At 37.6% G+C, this 24435-nt stretch overlaps 2 protein-coding genes across 13 annotated transcripts in view; one reads left to right on the forward strand and one right to left on the reverse strand.

Moving 5' to 3' along the window:
* LOC18424570 (protein LATE ELONGATED HYPOCOTYL) overlaps positions 1–14685 on the forward strand; it is a 28451-nt gene extending 13766 nt beyond the window's left edge. For both annotated transcript variants that reach the window (XM_020676657.2, XM_006829155.4), the window contains 3 exons: positions 11359–11589; positions 11697–13205; positions 14059–14685. In XM_020676657.2, coding sequence (XP_020532316.2) covers positions 11359–11589; positions 11697–13205; positions 14059–14541 — 2223 coding nt within the window. In that variant the 3' untranslated portion in view covers positions 14542–14685. The remainder of the gene's footprint in view (positions 1–11358; positions 11590–11696; positions 13206–14058) is intronic.
* Positions 14686–22238: 7553 nt separating this feature from the next.
* Positions 22239–24435, reverse strand: part of LOC18424571 (Protein kinase superfamily protein) — a 40003-nt gene continuing 37806 nt past the window's right edge. For 6 of the 11 annotated variants that reach the window (XR_016041372.1, XM_088847776.1, XM_088847780.1 and 3 more), the window contains 3 exons: positions 24007–24355; positions 23052–23122; positions 22239–22571 (listed from right to left, as the gene is read on the reverse strand). Coding sequence is in view for 6 of the 11 variants with exons in the window: in XM_088847776.1 (XP_088703902.1) it covers positions 22359–22571; positions 23052–23122; positions 24007–24355 (633 nt within the window). In the remaining 5 variants the exon portion in view is untranslated. Of the gene's footprint in view, positions 22727–22843; positions 22936–23051; positions 23123–24006; positions 24356–24435 lie in introns of all 11 variants that reach the window. The other 5 variants (XR_016041369.1, XR_016041373.1, XR_016041370.1 and 2 more) reach the window with 3 other exon arrangements.

Here is a 24435-nt window from a genome sequence, read left to right on the forward strand (position 1 = left end):
TCGCGCTCCCTTGATATAGGATTGTACGGACGACGATCCCAACCACAAGGAGCTTCCAACAATCCACGGTTCTGTGGACCCGAGTCCGCTCCTGCTCCCAGAAACACACCCGCACCCGACCACTATGGAAATGACACCCTATGATATTTGCCTAACAGACTAGCCTCACACTCTAAAGTAGACACATACTCTTAAAAAGGAACTAACAACTTCAAATTATTAAGAGAAGGATGGCCTAGCCGACAATGCCAAGAAGGGAGAAGCAACAAAGTGAAGGGCAGCACCAATTAGGTCATGATCCATAAAGTGTAGGCCACCTCATACCGCCACCAATAGTTCTCCTTATCCTTAGATCTTGAAAGACACAAGAAGGATAAAAGGTTATGAAGCAGTGGATAGATTTTGTTAATCAACTCACAACAAACTGAAAGGAAACTTTACAAACATATAACATAGGAACAGGGAAAAAGAAGTAGGCATAAATAATCTGGTCTGGACAAACTAGATAGTGATCTATCGGCTAAAGTAATAAAGGAATTAGGAATACACTTATTTAGAGATGCAAAAACAGAGGATTCACCAATCATATAGTCGAAAACTCTTGAGTAATAACCCAATGAGTAGGTTTTTGAGATACAAGAAGCACAAAATTACCTGAGTTAGCAAGGGTGGCAGTGGAAGTGGAAAGGTGGCAGTGGAAGTGGAAAGGTAGGCTATCGTATTTATTTAACAAGTTTATATATTATTCTCATGAAAGCACAACACACTAACCAGGAGAATTGGACTGTTGTTGATGAATACTAAATCCATTCAGATAAACACCATCACATTCATATAGTGTGATTTGCCTATGCAGACTTGCCAATCTTATCCCATCACCCATCAATAGTATCATTTGTGTTGCCCACAATGCATACACTTTCAAGTTCCACAACCCCTACATTCAACACCTCTACCACGGCCTCTTCCTAAGTCACTACCACATCCTTGACCTCTTCCCCATCACCTCTCCCCACAAATGTGTTTCGATGCAAATCCCAGTCAATGGAGAGGCTGAATTTTTCAAGTTCTATTTTATTTATTAAATCTAGGGATATGACTGAATATTTCTATTCATAATTATTTAATTTACGGCTTTGTAGATTAAAGGAAATCAGAGTTGTTGTCCTGTTTTTATGGTGTAGGGTTTCTTTAGGTGGGTATTCTTCCCTCCTATGTTGAGCAAGTTGTGGGCCCTAAAGGTAAGATAAGGATTGGCTAGAGATTTGATGGTTAGGAAGTGAGAGAGATTAATATGAGAGAGAGAGATTAACATGGTGGGATAGAGAGAGATTAACATGGAGGGATTAATATTATTTTATTTTTGTTTATTCTTTTGTTTTTATTTAAAGGTAAGGATGTCCCTTTTTGAGAACTGGTTATCTTGAGAAGAAAGAAATTGTTTATTTCTTTTGAAGAGATATTTGGGGTGGACTCCTTTATAGACTCTGATGTTATAATTTCTCACCTATTTATTTTGATCTTTTTTATTTTTTGATTTATTTATTTCTTTCTCAACTACTCTACATCAAGTGGTATCAAACCTTACAAAATCCATCGTCACAAGGCCACCAAACTTACTCTTCCTGCGATTGATGATCTAATGCCACAAATTGCAGACGGTATAAACAAAGCCATGGAAGATATTCAGAGCAACATTCTCAAACTTTGAGGAGAATGCAACAAAGTGAATCATCAGTTGCAAGGGTGGTAGAACACTGTTCAGCAGTTGAAAAATATTGTTATAGAGAAGAAGGTGCTCACAACCACATAGATTCGGTATTAAATTTCAACCTAGAGATTAATGAAGCAAATTATGAGGCAAGAACCACAACCTGAGGAATGCCCAAGCGATTTTGGTAGCAAGGCCGATCTTCTAAAGGTTCATCATGAGTTTGAAAGAGAAATTAAAATACTCTTCAGCATCACGATGTTCAACTGCAATTTGCTTATGAAGTGTTTGACTAATTAACTCCTTAAAGAAAATAAAATACCTCGGCGAATGGCGGGACTACATCACTAGTTATTCGATTAGCCTTTGAAGGATGTGATGAAAACAATAAGCTCGAGGTCAAGCTCCTCCCAACCCTGAGGGAATGACACAAATCGTAATCAATAGAGAGGCTGAATTTTTCAGGTTTTATTTTGTTTATTAAAATCTAGGGATGTGACCAAAATTTTTTTTATTCATGACTGTTCAATTTGGGGTTTAGGTGATTATAGGAAATAGGAATTGATGTCCTTTTTTGTAGTCTACGAGCTCTTTAGGTAGTTGATTTTTCCTCCCATGTTGGGCAAGTTGTGGGTCCTAGGGTTTAGGAAACTAGAGAGAAAAAATAGGTAAGATAAGGATTGGTTAGAGATATGATGGTCATGAGAGAGAGGGATTAACATGGGCTTGAAAGTGAGAGATTAACATGGAGGGAGAGAGGGTGTTTACTTTTGTGGGTTTTTTTATTATTTTATTTCTGTTCTTTCTTTTAGTTTGTGTATTTAAAGGGAAGGATATCCTTTTTCAGAAGAAAGAAATTGTTTTGATCTTGAGATCTTTGGGGTGGACTCCTTTGTTTTTATTTTGACCTATTTATTTTTATATTTTTATTTTTTAATTTATTTATTTCTTTCCCACCTTCCTTGCATCATATTCAATATCGATGCATTACTAAGACTCGAGTCAAAAAAAGGTTTAGGCAGGGCAGATATCTTGACATGTCATATGCGTGCATACACATTATTGAGGGATGGTAACTTACTACTTGCCAAAATATGTCCACATATAGGATGGTACTCAAGATTAAGACCCAATAATATTTGGTAACTTTGAATTCTTCACGATGCTTCCTCAATAATTCCACATCCCTAGATATAGACTGATATAAATTTAGTTCTTCTCACATACCTCTAAGGGCACAATACTCACTCTTATTAACTATGTTGCACTCGAAACATTTTCTCAAACAGTTCATGTACCCTAGAGATATAGTTATCTGATGAATATGTTTCTTCTAGAGTGTCCCAAATTTCTTTAGCAATGTTAATAAATATCACATCTGAACTTATTTAAGGTTCTATACTATACACAACTAAGTTATGATTATGTAATTTTCTCTCATACAATCTCTATATTTACTATCAGATTCATTAGGCTAGTCCTTAGTCAAATATTTCAATTTCCCCTTGGCACCAAGGGATACTTTAACAAATTGAACCCATACAATACAATTGGGCTCATTTAGTTTTACTAAAATAATTTGTATTCCCACATGTTCCGGATGATTAGAGGTTTTGGGTTTGATTGCATTAATCTTGAGTATATGAATTAAAAGATAAAGAAGGCAATCGGGTTCCACAGATGACAATCACTCACACCAAGTCCAATGCAAATGCTTGGAACAACTCAAGGGCAAAAAAAAAATAATTGAGGGATATTTATCATTTAGATCTAAGCATAGCCACTTTCTCACGCTTGAACAAACTAGGGCAAGATCACATTATCCAAATCCGAGCATCATGATGCTACCACTCTTTTAGTAGACTATGGCAGCATCTATACGTGCGATTTGGGGTTTTAAAGAGAAAACTCTGGTGGATCATCTTTAATTGCCCACAAATGTTAAAACTAGGCAAGGATTCCTCTATTTGTCTCCATCTTTAGAGACAAACAACAACATCACCACACTAAACACAATCCCACATGGATTTTTTATGCACAACCTAGCAAACAATCCTTGTGTTTAGATCGAATAGCCCTAGGAAGTCACCGTAAGTTTTTTTCTTTCTTTTCTTTTATTAGTCACGCACGCAAACCCAGGGCTTGGGTAAAACAGTGTGTAGTAAAAAAAATTTTGGGTAGAAATGATACAAGAGTGGATAAAGACCTAGGGGATTAATTCTCTGATACCATGTCAAGAGGTAGGTAGACGAGAGAGAAAGAGAGTTTTGAATAGAGAGCAGTGTGAGAGTCCAGTAGGCCTCATGCACCTCTTATATATTCTTGTTATATTAATGAAATATGAAAAATGACAATACTGCCCATACAACTGAAAATAGGACGTAGAGGTCCTAATAACTTAAATGAACAAAAATAAAATGACTTAACAGTCACAATTACTTTAACTATGATTCACCTTTGCCCCTTGTACTAGATAGCAAACCATGAAGTTAGGCATGGCAAGCTACAACATACATATATCCCTAGTGACCCAAACTTAGGTATTAGTGTCGAACACAATCCCAACAATGTATTGATGGGACCAAAAAGTGAAAGTGGACAACATGAACTAGCACGGTTTATGTAGTTTAAAATTTCTCTTTTTTCCAAACGGGCTGGGACACATAAGTCCAAAGATTACAAAAATAAACTCAAATAAACAAATAAGAATACAGATTTGGATTCTCACTTGCTGCCACTTTAACAACTCTTTATTTCATGAACAAAAATCACATAACCATTAACTTGGGAACAAGAAACATAAACTGCCGCAAAGTAAAGGAATATGCCAACAGACTAACTCAATTGGACTTGATACACCCCACTCTGGGTCTCCTCCACTGATGGCACACGAGATCAAAGTTTTCTTAGATCTCACAACTATGGAAAGCCTTGGCTAGAAATCTTTGAGAGATATGAGAGCAATGGGTTAAGCTAGGGCCTTGGCCCTTGATCTAGTGTGTATGGGGCGTGCTCCTCTTAGGCTTAGAGAATGGTTTGCTCATGCCCCCTCTTTTTTTTTATCTTTAATATTTTTCTAAGTATGAGAGAGCTAGATATGAGGCTAGAGAGATGACAGTGTGGTGTGAGAAAAGAAACCCCCAAAGAGATCTTTTATAGGCTTGTCATTAGGGTAAGGGTTAGGATTAGGGTTTTTAGGGCTTAGCCATCCTTATGGAGATTTGATCTAAACCATTGATCAAAGGAGACGTGGGGTGTGAGATCTTAGCCTTACAATCTCTAGATCAGTCATCATGATCTTATGAAAAATGCTAGAACCTTATCCCTTGGTTTCCTTAACCTAATCCCATAAAAAATGTAATGTAGAGAAAACATAATACACTTGCCTTTTATTTTCATTAAATCTCTACACATGCTTCTTTTAAAAAGTCAATTAGCCTTATTATAAAGCTTTCCAATTTTGTTTAAATCAATTGAGTGGCTTCTTACACAAGTCAATACATTAGGAAAGGGCATGAAAGAGGTGGGGTGTGCCACCCATGGGGCACTTGAGGGCCCCACGCATTCCTAAACAAATAACCAGATAGGCGGGGCCCATGAAGTATAATAGGCCCCCATGTGATTTAATAATTTTAAAATTAATAAAATCTCCTTCCAATGCTCAATCCCAGGTTTTCATTGAAGTTAGCTGGTCATGCTCATGGCAAAGGACAAGTCTGGTCTTGTTCTTGACATGGCACACATTAGAGATTCTACTGCACTGCGATACAATATTCTTTTCATGGCCTTTTTCTCATTATCCTCTCTAGGGTACATTCGAAGGCCACGTTTTGTCTTCTTGTCGATAGGGATCGATATGGACTTACAAGTGTTCATTTCAGACTTTTCCAGTACTCTTTTGCAGCAACTCACATGAGAAAGTTGAATAGTTTGATTCCTCTCTATTTCTTGTTATCTTGATGGCCAACAAATATGAAGCTTCTCATAGATCTTTCATTTCAAAGTGTCGTGAAAGGAATTCTTTTGTTTTCAACACAAGGGCCATCGAGTTACTAACTATTAGCATATCTTCCACATATAAAGATATGATTATGACATCACTCCCACTAGCTTTATTATAAATGCAAGGGTCTTCCTCATTCAAGGTAAACCCCTCCTAAGACAAGGTCTCTTGAATTTTGATGTACTTCTGGTGCGATGCTGGTTTTAGGCCATAAAAAGGGATTTTTTAAGTTTGCAAGCTAGGTTCCCTTTTCCTTTCTCTTCTAAAACCTTAGGTTGTTTCATGTGTATATTTTCTTCTAATTCCCCATTGAGAAAGATTGTTTTTATACCCATTTGATAGACCTCAAAGTCAAAGTGGGCAGCTATGACTATTAGGATCATAGTTGTTGGAACTTTGTAGGAAGGGTCACGGACCTACTTCGGAACCTCGATCCCATGATTCCAACTAGGGATCTTGGATGATGCAGTGCATATGATGTTTTCTCTATTCGGCAGTGATTCATATGCATTGATTCAGGTTTGTAGCCAATGATACTGTGAATCCATGCATCATTCGCGTTCCCTTAAAACTTACTCTTACGAATCCTTTCTCATTGAATCGCACTTTGCTGTGACAAGGATCCCACTCCCTTGTTATAAGATCATACAGATGATGGTCCTAACCACAAGGAGCTTCCAACAATCCACAGTTCTACAGACCTGAGCTCACTCGCGCTCTCGGGAATGCACCCGCACCCGACAACTATGATTAGGATTCTAATGGATGGAAATTTTTCATCATAGTCAATCCCTTCCTTTTGATTGAACCTCTTGGCTACTAGTCTATCCTTGTATTTTTCTAGTTTCCCCTCTTGAAGACCCATTTGCACTTAATAGCTTTACGGTTTTGAGGTAAAGACACTAACTCCCAGACTTGGTTTTGGGTAATGGATCTATATTCATATTTCATGGCTTCTACCCAATAGTTATTTTCAGGTCAGGTTATGACTTCTTGGTATGTGGTAGGCTCAAGGTCTGGCTCATCCCCAACTCTCTCATAGTGTTCCCCCAGGTAGGTGAAGAACTCCGGTGGTCACCTCATATAGTTACTTCTCCTAAGTTGTGGTTTGGATTCTTGCGACTCAACGTTGTCACTAGCCATCTCATAGAGATTGACTTGCTTGTGACTTGCTTTTGCTTCAAGGAACTCAGCCTCAAAGAAGTGGGAATCCCGGCTTTCTATGACTGCCCCATTTTCAAGGTTGTGGAATCGATACCCTTTACCATGGTTAAGGTAGCCATTAAAGATACATTTAATAGTCTTGGGATCAAGTTTGGTCCTATTTCGGTATGGGATTAGAACATGACCAGAACAACCTCATACTCTTAGGTGGTCAAGGGACGGAGTACGACCAGTGAAAATCTCATGAGGAGTAAGAAGAACAACCTTGGTGGGTGCATGGTTCAGGATATATTCTGCTACTAATACTGCTTCTCCCCAAAATCCAAGGGATAGCTTTGCATGTTCCATGATACTTCTCTCCATTTCTACCAACGTCCTATTCTGTCTCTTGGTAACTCCATTTTACTCGGGTGTATAAGGCATGGTGTACTGATGAACAATACATGCTCCACACACAAGTCCCTAAAGAGATATGAGGAGTATTCACCGTCCCTATCAATTCTTAGGACTTTTATTCTTCAGTTTCTTTATCCGGCTTTGTATTCCTTAAAATGGTCTAATGCTTCAGATTTTCAATGCATAAGGTATGCATGGCCATATCGCGAATGGTCATCGATAAAGTGATGAAGTATCTCTGGCGACTTTTGGTTGCCACATTCATAGGACCGCATATGTCGCAATGGATGATTTCTAAAACATTAGAAGCTCTTTGTGCCCCGGTGGAATTTTTCCTTATCAGTTTTCTTGCACATATGATTCACACACTTTTGATAAATCATCTTTGTAGTTTTCGAAAATACCATATTTTCTTAATCTCTCCATTCTTTTATAACTTATGTACCCTAATCACATGTGTCATAGGAAAGCATCAATCTCATGAGTGGGAGACGAGACATAAGCAACTTCTTCCTTTATTTCAATAATAAAAAGTCCATCTTTGAGAAGACCGGTCATAAGTACTTCTACTGTAGTTTCTGACTGTCAGAAACTCAAGAGCATAAAGTATTTGCTTTAGGATCATAGTCTTCCCATTCTTCATTTCAAGTACATAGTCCCCAATGCCCAACACTTCCGTCTTTTGGTTACCTCCCATAAAGATATGTTGCTCACCCAGCTCCATGGGTTTAAAGTTGCAGAACCATGTTTGGTGTTTGACACATGGAATACATGGGCTGTAGCACCCGAGTCAAGACACCAAGATGTTCCCTTGGGGTCGCTAGTATGCTCTCAAACACGACACATGCATATTCTATATTTCCCTCATTGTTCCTATTGAACCTACAGTTCTTAGCAATATGCTCAACCTTCTTGCATACATAGCATTGCCTCTTCTCTCTCTTTCCTTTATAATTTTCTACTTCTCTCTTTCCCTTTTCTTTTCCTCATTCTTTTTCTTATTATTGAATCTCCCGTTCCCCTTATTTGGCTAAAGTAAGGTTTACAATTTACCTTGTGCATCGCATCTTTGGGTGTCAGTGCTCTTCTTTAGCTTTAAGCAAAGTAATGAGCTCCTCTAGCCCGGGAGCAATCTCCTTAGCATCAAGGGAAGCTACAAATACCTCCAAGAGGCATAGAGAGTATTTAGTAGGTGAACCACTTGCATGGGTTTACCGGGCCACTTCTGGATTGCCTTCAATTTAGATCATTGTAATCCTTCGTGGCCAGAGTCCTTATAAGAGAAGAATCAGCAAATTCCTTCTCAAGTCGCTAATGCATCCCTTTTGCAGTCTTGATTGGCTTATACTCGGATGCATATGAGTTATGCGTAGCCACGAGTAGGATATTGCCTTGCAAGCTTATTTTTGCACTCCCACTCAGCATTGTATCTCTTGTAGCCTGAGACGCATTCCCCCTAGGCTGAGATGGTGGAGCCTTAGTGAGGATATTATGCAAACCCTTCTCATAGAGCACATAGCCTTCTTGCACTTCCATGAGGCATAGTTTGTGCCATTAAACCTTTCAGTCTTTAAAATTTCAGCAATAAAGCTTCTTGCAGCCATGTATTCTTGTCCTAAACAATGCAAAATAACAAACTAAAATAGTGGCAACAAGAAACCCTTGCTCTGATACCAATGAAAGTGGACAATGTGAACTAGCACAGTTTATGTAGTTTAAAATTTTTCTTTTTTTAAACCGGCTAGGACACTTACATAAGTAAAAAAATTACAGTAATAAACTGAAATAAACAAAAAAGAACACAAATTTGGATTCTCATTTGCTACCACTTTAACAACTCTTTATTGCATGAACAAAAATTACATTACCATTAACTTGCGAACAAGAAACATAGATTGCAGTAAATTAAAAGAAGATAACAAAAGATTACCTTAATTAGACTTGATACACCCCACTCCTAGTCTCCTCCACCGATAGCGCACGGGATCAAGATCTTTCCTAGATCTCACAACTAAGGGAAGCCTTGGCCTGACACCCTTGAGAAATATGAGAGCAATGGAACAAGCTAGGTCCCTAGCCCTTGATCTAGTGTGTATAGGGTGTGCCCTTCTTAGGCTTAGAGAATGGTTGGGCCGTGCCACCTTTTTTTCTTTTCTCTAATATTTTTCTGAGTATGGGAAAGTTAGAGATGAGGCTAGGGAGATGAGATAGGGTGGCATGCCACTTTTTGGAGAGAGAGAGAGAGGTGTGACTTGTGGTGTATAGAAAACAAACCCCCAAAGAGATCTGTTTCAGACTTGTGGTTACGGTTAGGGTTTCCAGGATTTAGCCATCCTTATGGAGATTTGATCTAGACGATTGATCAAAGGAGATCTGTGGGGTAAGGAATATTAGCCTTAAAATTCACATATCAGCCATCATGATCTTATGGAAGGTGCTAGATCTTATCCCTCGGCTTTCTTAACCTAATCCCATCAAATATGTGATGTAGAGAAAACATAATACACTTGCCTTTTATTTTTATCAAATCTCTACACATGCTTCTTTTGAAAAGTCAATTAGCACTATTGCAAAACATTCCAATTTTGTTTTAGTCAATTGAGTGGCTTCTTACACAAGCCAACACATTAGGAAAGAGGATGAAAGAGGTGAGGTGTGCCACCCATGTGTGGGCCCCACACACTCCTCCAAAATAACCAGATAGGTGGGGCCCATGAAGTATAAGGGGCCTTCATATGATTTAATAATTTTTAAAAAGTATCATATACTTTAATTTTCTCTATGAATTATTAAATACCTGAAAATGCAGTTTAAACCTATTTATTATTTTGTTTTGAGAAAATAAAATATCCAGAGACTTCAAAAATTTATTTTAATAATCCAAAAATCAGTTATAATTAAAATAATTAATTTCTTAATTTAAATTTTGATGGGAATCGGATCCAACTTCGTTAAGAAAAATACGAAAATACTAAGGCACTCCATCTCTATTAGATACCATGTCCCACACTCACTTTCTTAAATTGACCGAATAGTTCTTATGACCCACCATCCATCATAGAGGGTCATGATTGGGCTACCAAAACTAGCCAATAAGAGATGGGAACACAATCCTAGTCTATGGATTACAGATCGCCTGGGACACGTCTAAGTCACACAGAACTGTGGATACACATCACAATTGATGCATGAGGGCTATTTCTCGGACTTGTACATGCCACACCCTCAGTGATGTTTACTTACCAATACGGCTATCATATGTATATGCCATATGATGGTCATGATGACGATTTTCCCCTCGTCCCTTTAGGCCTGCCAATCACACTCAAGGGTTACATAGTCCGTGGTCAAACTGCCCTGGGCATCTCTCCAACCTCATGAAGGGATAACTCTGCTAACCTTTCTCAGTTGTGTTATATGCCAAATTATTTTAGGGTTTTAGAGCTCAACTGGTCTAGCTCGTTAAGCCTAGTTTGAGTCTCAACATCAATATTGCCAATTGCGGTCCTTCTGGACCATACTCCCATTAGAGTTCATTATTTCACTATCATATGATTCATTGCATGCTGTCATAAGGCTTTTAAATGGCCATGAAAACCCAATGAAAAGGTATCCACATAATAGAATGGATAGCGAAACATGCACATAACCGATAAGAATTACTAGAACAATCTCAGAAGCACAAGAAAAAGGCAGGAATAGAAACCATCAAATCAATAACTGTGTTCTCCATATTGAATATATGGCTTCTCCAAGGCTCTAGTGTCCAAAGTGACATCATGTACCTTAGCATTATTCAGATATTCATCATATTAGTTTCTGTTACATTTATTTTGTTGTCCCATTATGAACATATGCAAAAGTTACATGCATTATCTCACATATATTCAGGCAAATATGTGATGCAAGTTTGTCTACATAAGATGTATCCAATTGTTTACAGTGTACTGTACTCTCTTGTTAGTAGCAGCCTGCAGCTTCTCTCAATTGTATATATGCTCTATCCTTCTCCATAATCACATCTATGGGTATCCTAAGGATATGAATCCCCTCACTTTGCTAACAAGATTTTCCTGTCTTACAGTTGGAAAGAGAAGCTGTGATCAAAGGACTGCCTGTTGGGAAAGCTCATGACATAGACATCCCTCCCCCTCGTCCTAAAAAGAAGCCAAGCAATCCATATCCTCGAAAGACTGGTATAGGTTCCGTAGGCCCCTTGACAGGTGGGATAAAGGATGGGAGTTTGTTAATGAAGGGTCCTTCTGCATGTTGTAGTAAAGCAGGACTCAATTCTGAAAACAGCCACATTATTCAGGTATATTCCTCTGTTTATTTTGCATTATTTCATATTTCTTTGATTATTTTACAGGTTCTTCCAATTTTTTTACGTATTTTTTTCCCCTTTCGGAAACAATCGATCAGGGATCGACCGAGACTGCATCATCTCAAAGAGCAAAAGAGACCTCTATCGACAACGAAAATCTGGAAGTGCTGACCCTCTCTCTTGGGGCCCCTTGTTCCTCTGTCTCCTCAGCAAGCAAGATTTCCCCATTAGTCAAGTCGAAAACCTCAACACCTACAAGCCCTGGTGCATTCAAAGAATTCATGCCCACAAAGAAGGACAGTGGTGACCAAACTCAAACCGATGAAGGCTCTGCTACTAGTAAATCCAAGAAAACCCCCAAGCCAGATAACCAAAGTGAATTGACAGAATTAGAGATTGGAAGGCCCGATCAATTGAATTTGGACTATGGATCTGCTGTGTATGTTACTAGTACTCATGTACCAGTCAGGGATAATACAGATGATTTAAAACATCCAAGAAAGCTGGAGCTTCCACGAAAGAATGACACTCAAGCTACCCAGAACTACCCTAGGCATGTACCAGTGCATGTAGTTGATGGGACCCTAAACAAGTGCATGCATTCATCTTCCTCTAATCCAACAAATTCAGTATCTACTGTTCACCAGATGGGAGTTCATGGAAACCCAAGGCTAATTGCAACCCCTAGCCTTTCTGTGACTTCAGATTCAGCAGCTTCTACCATGTGCCCACAATTCCCAATGTTCCACCCATCTTTCACCCCTTTTCATCTCAACCCAGAAGCTTATAAGCTCCTAGCTCCATCTGCCATGAACCTATCATGTGTACTCTCTAGCTACATTATAGCAAATCTCCTCCAAAACCCAGCTGCTCATGCAGCAGCCACCCTTGCAGCCTCGTTCTGGCCCGGCTTGGACTTTGAAACCCCTCTTGATGCCACCACTGCTGAAATACTCAGATCAAGTGCTCCACTAAATTATGTGGATGTTTCTCCACCAAATATAGCGGCAGTTGTAGCAGCTACAGTAGCAGCTGCTTCTGCTTGGTGGGCCTCTCATGGGCCACTGCCCCTTTCCCATCCCCATCCCCATCCCCACCATACATGCTTCTTTGCACCATCTGCAACTCTGGTCCCTGTAGCTGAACCTTCCCCTGTGTCTGAGGAGAAGAAAGAAGAGAAAAACAAGGAAAGCATGGATCAGGATGGACCTCCCTTCAAGCAACCACAGAAAGCGCAAGCCCGTGATGCAGATTTTTCACCCAATTTACAAGCAAGAATCCCAGTTTCCACAATGGCATCTTCTTCAGACTTGGAGGACAGCGAGGGAGTTGGATCTGATAATTCAAAGCCAAAAGTTTCAGAGCACGAGCAGAAGCTTCTAGCTGTAGAGGTGGTTAATGGGAAACCCAGGAAGCAGCTGGATCGATCATCGTGTGGCTCTAACGCATCTTCTAGCAGTGACATAGAGACTGATAATTTGGAGAAGAATGATGAAGGTAAGGAGGCATCCCCAGTTGCAGAGTTCTGTTATTCTGGAAATGAATTTGGTCGTCGCTCAAGGACGGCAGGAGCCATCAGCGATTCATGGAAGGAGGTTTCAGAAGGGGTAGTTTTTCTTTTTCTTTCTCGTCTTTTTTATTTTTCCTTGCTGCAATTTGTGTTGTTCTTTGATGATGCATGAATCAGCACTAATGAGATGCATTCTGCACTATACCAACATAGCGTTTCTACATTTCATAAGACGCAAATGGACATTTAGGGTTTCGACTCAACTGAATTGAGAGTTCAGAAAAAAGTTAATGCCAAGTTCACTTCTCTGAAACCCACAGCACTCAATTGGAAACTAATTTAGCGTATGAACTGGTGCTGATTGGTTGGGGCTACAAAGTGGCCAGGATGGTAGAAGGCATATTCTAAGAATATTGTCTCAGTAACGACAAGAAGGGAATCATAAAAAGATGAGCATAAACTTGGTTTGAAAAAAAAGAAACTCGTCAAAAGAAATGGCAAGATATTAAAATGCCACTAATTTATTAAAAATTGTATAACAGGTGCAAATTATTTGTGGTTTTTTGCTGTATTTGAAAGATACTTTTTTTGGTTGGTATTCTTTGTAATAGATTGTAACTTGACATCTTCAATTTTTTTGCTGTATTTATTTGAAAGATACATTTTTTGTTGGTATTGTTTGTAAAAGATTGTAACTTTACAACTTCAACTTTTAGAAGCATTTTTCAATTTTATTCGACTCTTCCCAGCAATTTCTTCAAAAACATGGAGATCCCTATGTCTGCATCAAACAACTGAAGTATGCCCACATTCACTACACAGGTACTCTTATTCAGTCTACAAAACAGTCCAAATACATCTCACAAATTTATGACCAGAGAAATAGTGCTCACATCTAAGCACAATATGCATGGTACAAGTGAACACATTTTCCTCCTTTACATTTACAGGGACGCCTGGCCTTCCAAGCATTGTTTTCTAGAGAAGTCCTGCCTCAGAGCTTCTCACCCCCTCACAATCAAAAAGACAAGACTAGCAATGCCACACATATCGATGGAGAAGTAAAGCGAAAAGACATGAGCAAAAGTTCTGACAGCAAAGAAGGAAATGTGGATCTCAACACTGCCACGTGGGTCGAGGATCACTGTACCAATGAAGATTCCTCTGATACTACAAGGGGGAATCGGCCCCAAACAGGGAGTTCTGTAAGTGAGGAAGAGAAAGGGAATGGAAAAACAGATACATTGAATGGCAAGTTGCAGGCTTGCAGAATGGGGTTTGAGCCTTACAAGAGGTGCTCAGTGGAGGCAAAGGAGTGCAGGCTTGTGGATGGAACGAGAGAGAAAGGATTGAAGAGGATTCGACTTGAACATGAATCCAACAGTCCAACCTCTGTTGGGAGCTTCTTAAAGCGAGCTCATTGCCCATCGTAGGAAGATAATGCTGGAAGTCTCCGTCGGTTAAAGTATATGCCATGTTATGCCTCTGGAACGGTGCCTTGTATTGTTATGTACAATCATTATTCAGTTATTAGTATTTTGATGATATTCAATGCAGTAAAGTTCTTTGTTTTGTTATTATCAACTTTCAGGAACAACGAAAAAATAGGCCTAAAATCCACCACCAGTTCAGATCAGTGATGTTTAGACCGGACTGGCCTGTCAAGCACTCAAACAACCAGCAGGTCCCTTGGCTGGGTGTTTAAACCGACTTTTGCATGCTACAGTCAAGACCAGTTCACAGTCGGACCAATATAGCTAGCTTGTTTTTGCTGGTTCTTTCCCCAAATTCAAAGTCTTTAATTATTTTAGCCTTTCAGCAGAGACCAACTTCCTTGTTTTTGAGTTTTGGCTGATTTTTGCCTGATCTTTTAATTTTACTATTTGTGTGATTTTCATCTGCTCACATGATGTTTTAAGTTCTAATCGCCTACTTTTTAACTCAAAATTGTTACTCCAAACTTAAAAAATTAAAGCCCAGCATAAGCATCCCTTTCTACTCTCAGTCTCTCTATGCACTAACACAACAATTATCTGATGGAATATCCCGCAGTTTCCGTCTAGAAAACATCTTGGGACTCAGATGTACACTATCATCTACGTGGAAATTTGCAAAGCCCCACTGTGAAATGGCTAAAATACCCATGCTTACGAGTATCTCTAGGAAGAGTAGGAACTGCCTCCTTTCACGGTGCACAAACTGGGCTATTTCCAGACCAAAGTCTGGCAAATCCAATGAGAGAGAAAGTTAGATATTTCTTCATTATGGTAAGTGTTTATTCAAACTTTTGAACCTTTGATGCATCCTAATTTTTTCCATTATTTTGTTTTCTATTATTTTTTGAACTTCTTATCTTGAAATTAATTTGATGGTTTTTTGTTTGTTTTTTTTTTTTTGGTGGAAGTAATGGTCTGAGCAGTGGGCGGAGATCCAACTGGTCAACTAGAATGTTTGACTCGTGTTTTTTCTTTAATAGATAAATTGTAAGGGAACATATACTATGCTCCCTCGGAAGCATAGTTATACTTCTACTCCCTTGATTAGATGACCTTGAGAGGATTTTTTTCGGTCTGAATTTTGGTAACCACCTTGCAGTCACTAGTGATTATTCTCAAAAAAAATTGAAATTTGAGTTCTTTAAAACTCGAATCTCACCGTCTAAAAATTTAATGGTTTCTATTCAATCTTGAGATATTATTATTTTCAAGTGCATAGAGGCTGCAATTAGGAAGATCCTTTTTAGGGTGTGGTTTCTATAAGGTTGCAATCTTAAAAATCCAATTAAAGCGCACCACCAAAATTTATCCTAACATGTAATTTTGGTGTAAAAAATTATTAGGAATATCAGAAAATTTATTTTCATATCTAATTATAAAATTCGAAAGTCATAAACTGGTTAAAATCAAGTCGATCTAGACATTGAAAATTTTTGAAAATGGGTGGTTTAGATAATCTGTTGCAAGATGTATTGTTTTTGGGACTAAAAATATATATATTTTTTTTCATATTCATACATCTCGAAGTCGAAATTATTTTCAACATTAAACTTCGAGATTATTTTCAACATTAAAACCTCCTTTTCTGATTGATTTTTGAGCTGCATGTGTAATTCTGTATTTCAAGGTTGCAACCTTATATAAACTTTTTCTTTCTTTTATTGAAGCTAATCTACGTGTTAAAGATGTTATATCCCCAAAATTTGGGGTGTGCAGTATACTCCTGAGGTAGTAAAATATCTTTTGACAAATTATAAAGTCAATGAGTAGGATTGGAAAGTAACGGTGGGTAGATGAAACCTTGTAAGTCAAGCGGTGCGTTTCTTTTTCTTTTTTTAGTGCTTTACATTTCTCAACCAGATGATATCTTTACACTTAATATGGTGTAACTTTAAAATCTCATAATGTAACCCCATGCTTTTCCATGGGGATCTTCTCTCTCCTTAAGATCTGAGGGTTAGTTTGTTGACCTACTGGGCTTTCTCTAGCATGCTTACTCAGTTTCTTATCACCTTGAACCATAATTAACGGAGTAAGTTTTCTCGTAAATATTATTACAAAATCTAAATATACAATTTAAAACAAATTATTCTAATATCATGTTTGAAGTAGTTAATTAGTGAAAATAAAACTATTTTATTTTGGAAAAATATATAATTAAATAATTTACTTTTGCTACAAGGTAGTCATAATTGATCTTGACCAATGGATGTGAAATTGGATTGTTGCATTTATTCCATTGATCAAGCTCAAACCTCAAAATAAATTTTCTGAAATTTTGTTACACACCCAAGCTATTAGATTTCATATAAGATGGTTGTAGCTAATTGTGACCTTGTATAAAATGCAAATGGTCTCATTATATACAATCCCTTTCATTTTTCTTGTAAAAACAATTGGAAAGTCCCTTTTCAAACTTAGGAAGAGAAGGCTAGTTATGGAACTAAACTCTCTTTTAGGCATTCCCTACCTACCCTACAACCTCATCTATACCTTAAACCAACCCAACAAACCCATGATCCACAAGTCTCTATGCGAAGGGCTCATAATTGATTTATCAAAGTTGATTGAGGCTTAGAAGTGCTGCAACACAGCAACAAATTCCATGTGTATCACATAGACCAAGACAATACTGTGTTATCCAGGTTTATTTCTTCAGTGTATAGAGAGTCATCTCTCTTCATTGTATGAGGAGTCATGTGCATGTGCATGCTACCAATCCATTATCAAAGAACACGACTAGCAGCAGTAGTCAAGCCGGGTACGAAGTTGTGTTGAGGCACCATCCTAATACACTGATGTTTTATCTCTTGGTTAAAATATAATCCACCATTGGGCTATACCGACCTTGACATAATACCACATTTGACCTCTTTGTTGATGCGCATCACAAGGACTAAGCGTATGTAGCCTAGGGTGTGAGTGAACTCTTCTAGCCAAGCCCTAGTTTTACACCAATATAAAGAGTGATGGAGGTCATAGCGTCCCAAATAGAGGTAACTTCAACCGGCTCTAATGTCCTATTTGATCTAAGTAGAATAAACTCATGCCCACACTCTAATAGCATGTTTCACCCAAGTAGAGCTCATCTACCCTACTGACCTATTTCTTCCAAGTAGGGTAGGTTCACATGGCTTTTTTCATCCATGCGAGTCTAACACTCTACTCAAATAGGGAAAGTTCAATCAAGGGGAAAACGAAAGAGCCTTTATGGAAAGGACCGTGTCAAGGCCTTCTTTACACGTAAAAAATTGAGCCGAGATTACTCAATGTCTACTCAACCTGATTTTAAAAATTGAAATCATAGGAAGAGTTTTTAAAAGGTTTCGAAAAAATAATAAACATTAAAAATAAAATAAAAGAATGGCTTACTTGGTGACCAAGCCCACAGGCCTGACACCTACAGTTGGGCCCGGATCAGGTGAAAATGTTGAGATATCCTTCTCCTCAATCTTCAAGAATGACTTTAACAAGAGATTATCTTGAATTGGAAAAGGGGATTTCAGACCTAGGGTTTTATCTTGACCTTAATTAATGGCTTGGGGTTTTTGGTTTAATAACTATTCGAATTTCAGGGAACAGATGACCTAGGATTAGGGTTTCCAAGGCCTAAGAATGAGAAGATCAAATAAAGCTTAGGATTCTAGGTTTTGGTTGTGGAAGCTGTCCTAAAATGGTTTATTTACATACAAATGTTTCCAATTACTGGAATCTCCATGACAGATTTGGGTCGTTGGTGCCTTAGCAGTCCGCATCGCTGAGCTCGTTACGCCCTAAAGTTTGTGCAAATCCCTACTGTTTCCTTTATTGTGAAGACGGATTTTCCCTTGTACTGTGCCCAGTTTTGGTAAATTCAGATCTTCTGCCTTCTTGAACTTGAGAAGTAGCCATTTTTGGGTGATGGCTTCCTAAATGGTGTTTTGGGGTTTTTCGATATTTTTGAAGGATGTCCTAGGGTGTATGGAGTATGATTATGATACATTACGCTTTATTAGGCTAATGTGGTCCCTAATGGTTTATAGTTATGGGTTCCTAAGAATTCCCTTAACCAAAATTAGAGGGGTCTCTACAAGTAAGGCCATAAAACCCCAATGAGCTTGAGAGTAGGTAGTGATTGTGAGTATTATCTAGGCGTGCCTATAGTGGAAAAGGAAATTTATTCCCAACATATATCCAATCTTTAAGTGAGATCTTTCTAAGTTTTTCTTAAATACTGTCAACTCATAAAGAGGCAGAGAAAGTTCACGGTATTTTATTAAGGAAATATAGGGATGTATTTCATTAAGGAAATGTAGAAGTATAAATATACTTTATGTGACAATGGCTAAGGAAATAGATCCACAAAAGAAAGAAACTATCCCAACACATAAGATTTATACGTATCATACAATGTATTTTTAACACAGTAACTGAAGTTTGAATAATAAGTAGCGAAATCATGCCATAGGATGAGTCTTTGTGAGTAGATCAGCCAATTGGTGTTCTGAATGAACAAAGGGAAGTGTAATAGTTCCTTGCAAAAAATGACTTTGAGTGGAGTGGCAATCAATTTCAATGTGCTATGTTCGATCATGAAAAACATCATTGTGAGTTATTTGAATAGCAATTTTATTATCACAAAAAATAGATGAAGGGCTAGAATGAGAAACACCCATCTTAGAGTAACCATCATGATAATTTCACAAGTAGTATGAGCAAGGGCACGATATTCAGCTTCCGCACTTGAGTGAGCAGCTACATCTTATTTCTTACTTTTCCAAGAGGCTAACCAGGTGTTTGATGGAGAAGATAATAGATCCTAAACACGAGGCCCTGTCTATTTGCCTGAAACTTGCTCAAATTCACAGATAGATCTAGCCATTGATGCTTATTCAGAGTTGATACCATGTCAACTCGTAAAGAGGCAAAAAAGGTTCATGGTATTTCATTAAAGAAATACAGAGGTATAAATGCACAGAGGTTAATGAAATACAGGGGTATAAATGCACAAAGATTGTTATATGTGACAGATGACACATATCTATACAAAGAGAAAATAAATCCCCAAAAGAAGGAAACTATCCCAACATATGAGATTTACACACATCACACATTATATTTTCGACAAAAACTTTTTAACGGTCGAATGATATTTTTAATGGTCTCTATCTTGTATTGTGTTTTGTTAAATCAGACAATGACATTTCTAGAAATATATCATGTTTAAATAAAAGACTTTTTTGAAAATAAACTTTTGTTTTATTTAGTTTTTAGTTTCTGGCAGTTAGTTGTGCAATATGGTAGTTATGTGACCACGTGTGGGCCATCCGATGGACCACATTGGACCACTTGGGCCCACTCTAATGGGACCTCTCATAACCTTCCCATGAATGGTTAGGTGCGTGGAACTTACAACCCACTAACCATCTCGTCCTCACCAAGAAAGTTTTGGAAAAGACTGAAAACCTTAATGGGCTATTTGGATATCTGGAAGTATATTGTTTATGAAATATATTAATGACATAATAGATATACATGCAAATGGATTGTTACTGTTTGGGTAATATTTAGATGTAACCTGGGAAATACATTGCTCTTGTTTGGCTATGTCTAGAAGAAATATAGGAAATGCACTACCAACATTTTACCAGCACCTACCTAAATGCGGAATTAAAATCATCATCATACCATTCCAAAAGTATTTTTTAATAATAACATCATCACCATTCCAAAAAGATTTTTTAATAATAACTTGTATCATTTTAAAATCATCATCACACTATTTCCTACTTATTTTGTATGCCTTTGGCACTTGTGTGAATTTCCTACTTATTTTGTATGCCTTTGGCACTTACATAGAATCACTTGTTTTCTAACATGATTAGACTTTGATTTCAACATGATAAGTCATTGGAATAATATGATTGGAATAACATATTTTTATTGTGATAAACTTTATTTTTACTTATTTTTTATAGAAGTCTTACAAATGTCTCTATATAATTTCAAATAAGTAATAAATTTATGATACCAAATTCAAAATATTTATGGTACAAGTTAAAAAATGAGAAGAAATTTGATTAGTAAACTACAAGGTTTGGTAATTGCGGTAGAAATTTTTGAGTCATTGGAGGAGACTGAAGAATAGGGCTTATCGACACCAAAATAACTAGTTAAAGAGAAAGTGAGCACCTTATGCAAACCAGTTATTAGAACGCTAGAGAAGGAGTGAGCTTAAAGAGGGAAGGAGCACCAAGAGCAAGCTTAAAGAGGGAGGGAGCAAACTAGTTACTAGGGCTCAAGAGAGAGGGCCGATAGACTTATGGCTCAAGAAGAGAGAGAATAGGGCTTAAAGAGGGAGGGAGCAAACTAGTTACAAGGGCTCACAAAAGAGAGGGCCGATAGTTACTAGGGCTCACGAAAGAGAGGGCCGATAGACTTATGGCTCAAGAAGAGAGAGATTAAGGCTTACAAGTGATTATGGCTCAAGAAGAGAGAGAATAAGGCTTACATGTGAAAAGAGAGAGAATAAGGCTTACTAGTGAGATCGCTTTGGTGAAGAAAGAGAGTAGAGAGAGAGTAGGGCTTACCAATGACAAGAGAGAGTAGGGCTTACCAGTGAGAAAAGAGAGAGTAAGGCTTATCAGTAGGGTAAGGCTTATCAGTGAAAAGTATCCTTTGGTAAGTGCGTCAGACAAGTTTGAAATTCTCCAAAGATTTCTCGTCAGTCCGCGTAATAGATTTTTCACCCCCTCACTCAAATCTCGATAATCTTGGCTAATCTTCTTCTTTTCACCCCTCACCGCCTGATGCGTAATTGGATTCGGCAATTTTAGAGAAATCTCAATAATCTTGGCTAATCTCCTTCCATCTCACCACCTTATGCATAATTGGTTTCGTCATTTTTGGAGAAATCTCGATAATCTTAGCTAATCTCCTCCCATTTCCATAATATTAAAGTGTACCCAAACGATTCCATAATATTAAAATGTACCCAAACGATGTAAATGTCATATTTCCTTGTAACCTATTGTCTGTAATAGATTTCTCTTCCCATTTCCATAATATTAAAGTGTTACCAAATAGTAGAGTATTTGGAGGAGTATTATGCAAAAAAAAGTACTTCTTTTTTCTTCAAGTGAGTGAAGAACGCTTGTACTCATCAGCTGTACTCATCAGCGCTAAAGCTTGCTCTACAATTACCTAATTCGAACAATTACCTAATTCAAATTCCCAATGGTAAGGACTTTTGCCTTACAGTCCTAAGGAAACAATTAGGGAAGTGGAGAGTCCTGGGGCAGTAGCAATATTGCAGAAATCAATTGTCTTCAAGGCCCTGCGACAACAATTTACCACGTATATTAAGAGTGCGGTGCCCTATCTGTTTTCCGCTGAATTCGACCATGTATGAACATGATCATGTGTCTACCTTCATGGCTTGATCATGACCATGGCGGCAAAATTATCCGTGCATATTATTTCCTTCTTGTTTTCTTCTCTTTTTCTGTTTTATGATAGGAGAAAAGGGATTGCACATGTAAGGTTTTATGCATTATAGAGGAAATCCATAGAAGATACAAAAATTGTTGAAATACAAAATCCAGCACGAACCACGCAACGAACATTTGAGGGATATGTGCCATAGAAAATCCATGTCAAAGAAAATCCATTTGTAACTGCATTGATTTATATTAGTCCATGTCAAGCACATTTCTGTAGCTAAAAAAAATAAATCATTTTGCCATTGTAATATACACACCATGGCATAAGTATCATTATTTATGAGCTTCTATAAGTCTTGAAATGTAGTCATAGCGTTCCTTTAGTTTATCTATGTACACATGAATTCTCTGCTGCTCAGAAACAGATAAAGAAAAGCGTGGTCTCAATGGCAGGGAAGGTGCTTCTTTCACAATGAATCTAAATAAACTTATGGCTTTCGAGTAGGATGCTACTGCGTTGCTCATGTCTTGCAGCATCTCATAACCCTGCAACCAAAGATGGCAACAATGTAGATCACAGTATAATCATGAGGATAAGAAAACAAACCATTTCATCCATGTTATGCGTCACCATGCAAACATTCCTATCCAATGGAAAGAGAATTTCAAGCTAATCTGTCAAATTTGAAACTATTGTCCAGCTGTAGATTGACAATAAGATGAAGATAATAAGATATCAATGGCAGATCATTACAACTAAGCATCTCTTAAATGTCAAATAAAAGAAAACAGCATAGAGAGTGCAATGCTTCACATACACCGATTGAACAGCACAGAGTTGATACTTTGGTTTCCTTTGTGCGTACAACTTTGAGAGTGCATGTTAGCAATTTAAGCACATAATCGACTACTGCTCATATGAAATACAGCATAACCAACATGAGATACAGAATAATCAATTCATTATTGGGTATCAAATTCAATCAAATATGCTACTATCTAAAAACGTAAGAATAAATGACTCACCCCACCCTTTGCCCCAGCATCTTGTGCAGCTTCATAAATAATAAACATACCATCTGGCATCTTGTCATCATCTAGCATACAACAAAAAGAGCGATTTATCAAAATACCCATGAGAGATAGACAATTTAACATTTTACCCACATTATTTAATTTAATTTCAAAATACACTTGATCATGAGCTGGAATAGTTGCAGTAAGTGTAAAATGTTAAATAATGCATCTCTGATCACTATTTGGATAAATTTCCCTAACAAAAGAGAAGTCAGTGGAAATAAATTTATGGAAAAACATTTTATTGCTAACAATTGTACTACAACAAAGTGTAGAAAACTGATAAAATGTCGAGATCAATGTTTTTAAACTCAAACTCAAGAGTAACTCAGCCAAGTCTGAGTAGACTCAACTGAGTCCTCTATAGGGACAAAATATTGTTAAAAATAGTTAGAAATCAGAAAAATCTAAAATAAGTAGTAAAAATAAGTAAATATCTATAAAACATGGAAAATTTATATTAAAAATTGATTTATATCCTGAATTATCTCAGAAATATCAAAAAAAAGGAAAATAAAAATGGATGTGGTAACAAGAAAAGTAACCAAATCATCATAAACACCATAGAAGTTATATAAAAATAAATCTCTAAATCATATTATAGTGATTTTTAACAAAAACTATAATTTTCTTTTGAGTTTTAAATCTAGGTGAGTTGTCCACTGAAACTCGCCCCGGCCGAGGCTGAGTTACATGGTCAAGTCCAAGTGGACTAGGCCGAGTCTTGAAACACTGGTTGAGATGAATAGTAAGAAGATAGTCCCATCCATGTTTGCTAACCTTTGGGATTCCATCCCGCTTTTGTTACCTCTATATGAGGAGCCAATGTTTTTCCCAAGTACATGTTTTTCTAATCAAAAGCAACAAAACAAATAGAAGTATGGAGCATGCCAAGAAATATTACCATTCTTTACGTAATTGCCAGCCTCTTCAGCTCGAGTAATTGCCTCAATTAATCCCTGCCTCACCCATAAGCACACAGATGCAGGGCTGCTGAAATCCACATCCTTGTGCATGCTTAAAGACGAGGATCCCCCTTCATTTTGTGCTTTTCCGATAAGTGAGCTTCCGCCTTCATGGGCTTGAGAAGCTTCACGAGCCAAAGCATTCTTGATGGATTCTCCCTTTGAAAGTGACTCAGCCCAGGATTTGGATGCATTGTTACATTTTGTCCATACCTTCAAGGCTACAAGATGAACCACAAAAGCTTCTCGATGCAACTGCATTTTCCCTTGACACAACCCTTCTTCAGTCTGTAAAAGCGCAAAATATTATCAAAATACATCGAACTTGATTTCAATTTATAAAAGTCAAACAAATCCAGTTGTCAGTT

This window comes from Amborella trichopoda, chromosome 9 (genome assembly GCF_054954075.1).
Source record: "Amborella trichopoda isolate Santa Cruz 75 chromosome 9, AtrichopodaSantaCruz75HAP2 v2.0, whole genome shotgun sequence".
Lineage (NCBI taxonomy): Eukaryota > Viridiplantae > Streptophyta > Magnoliopsida > Amborellales > Amborellaceae > Amborella > Amborella trichopoda.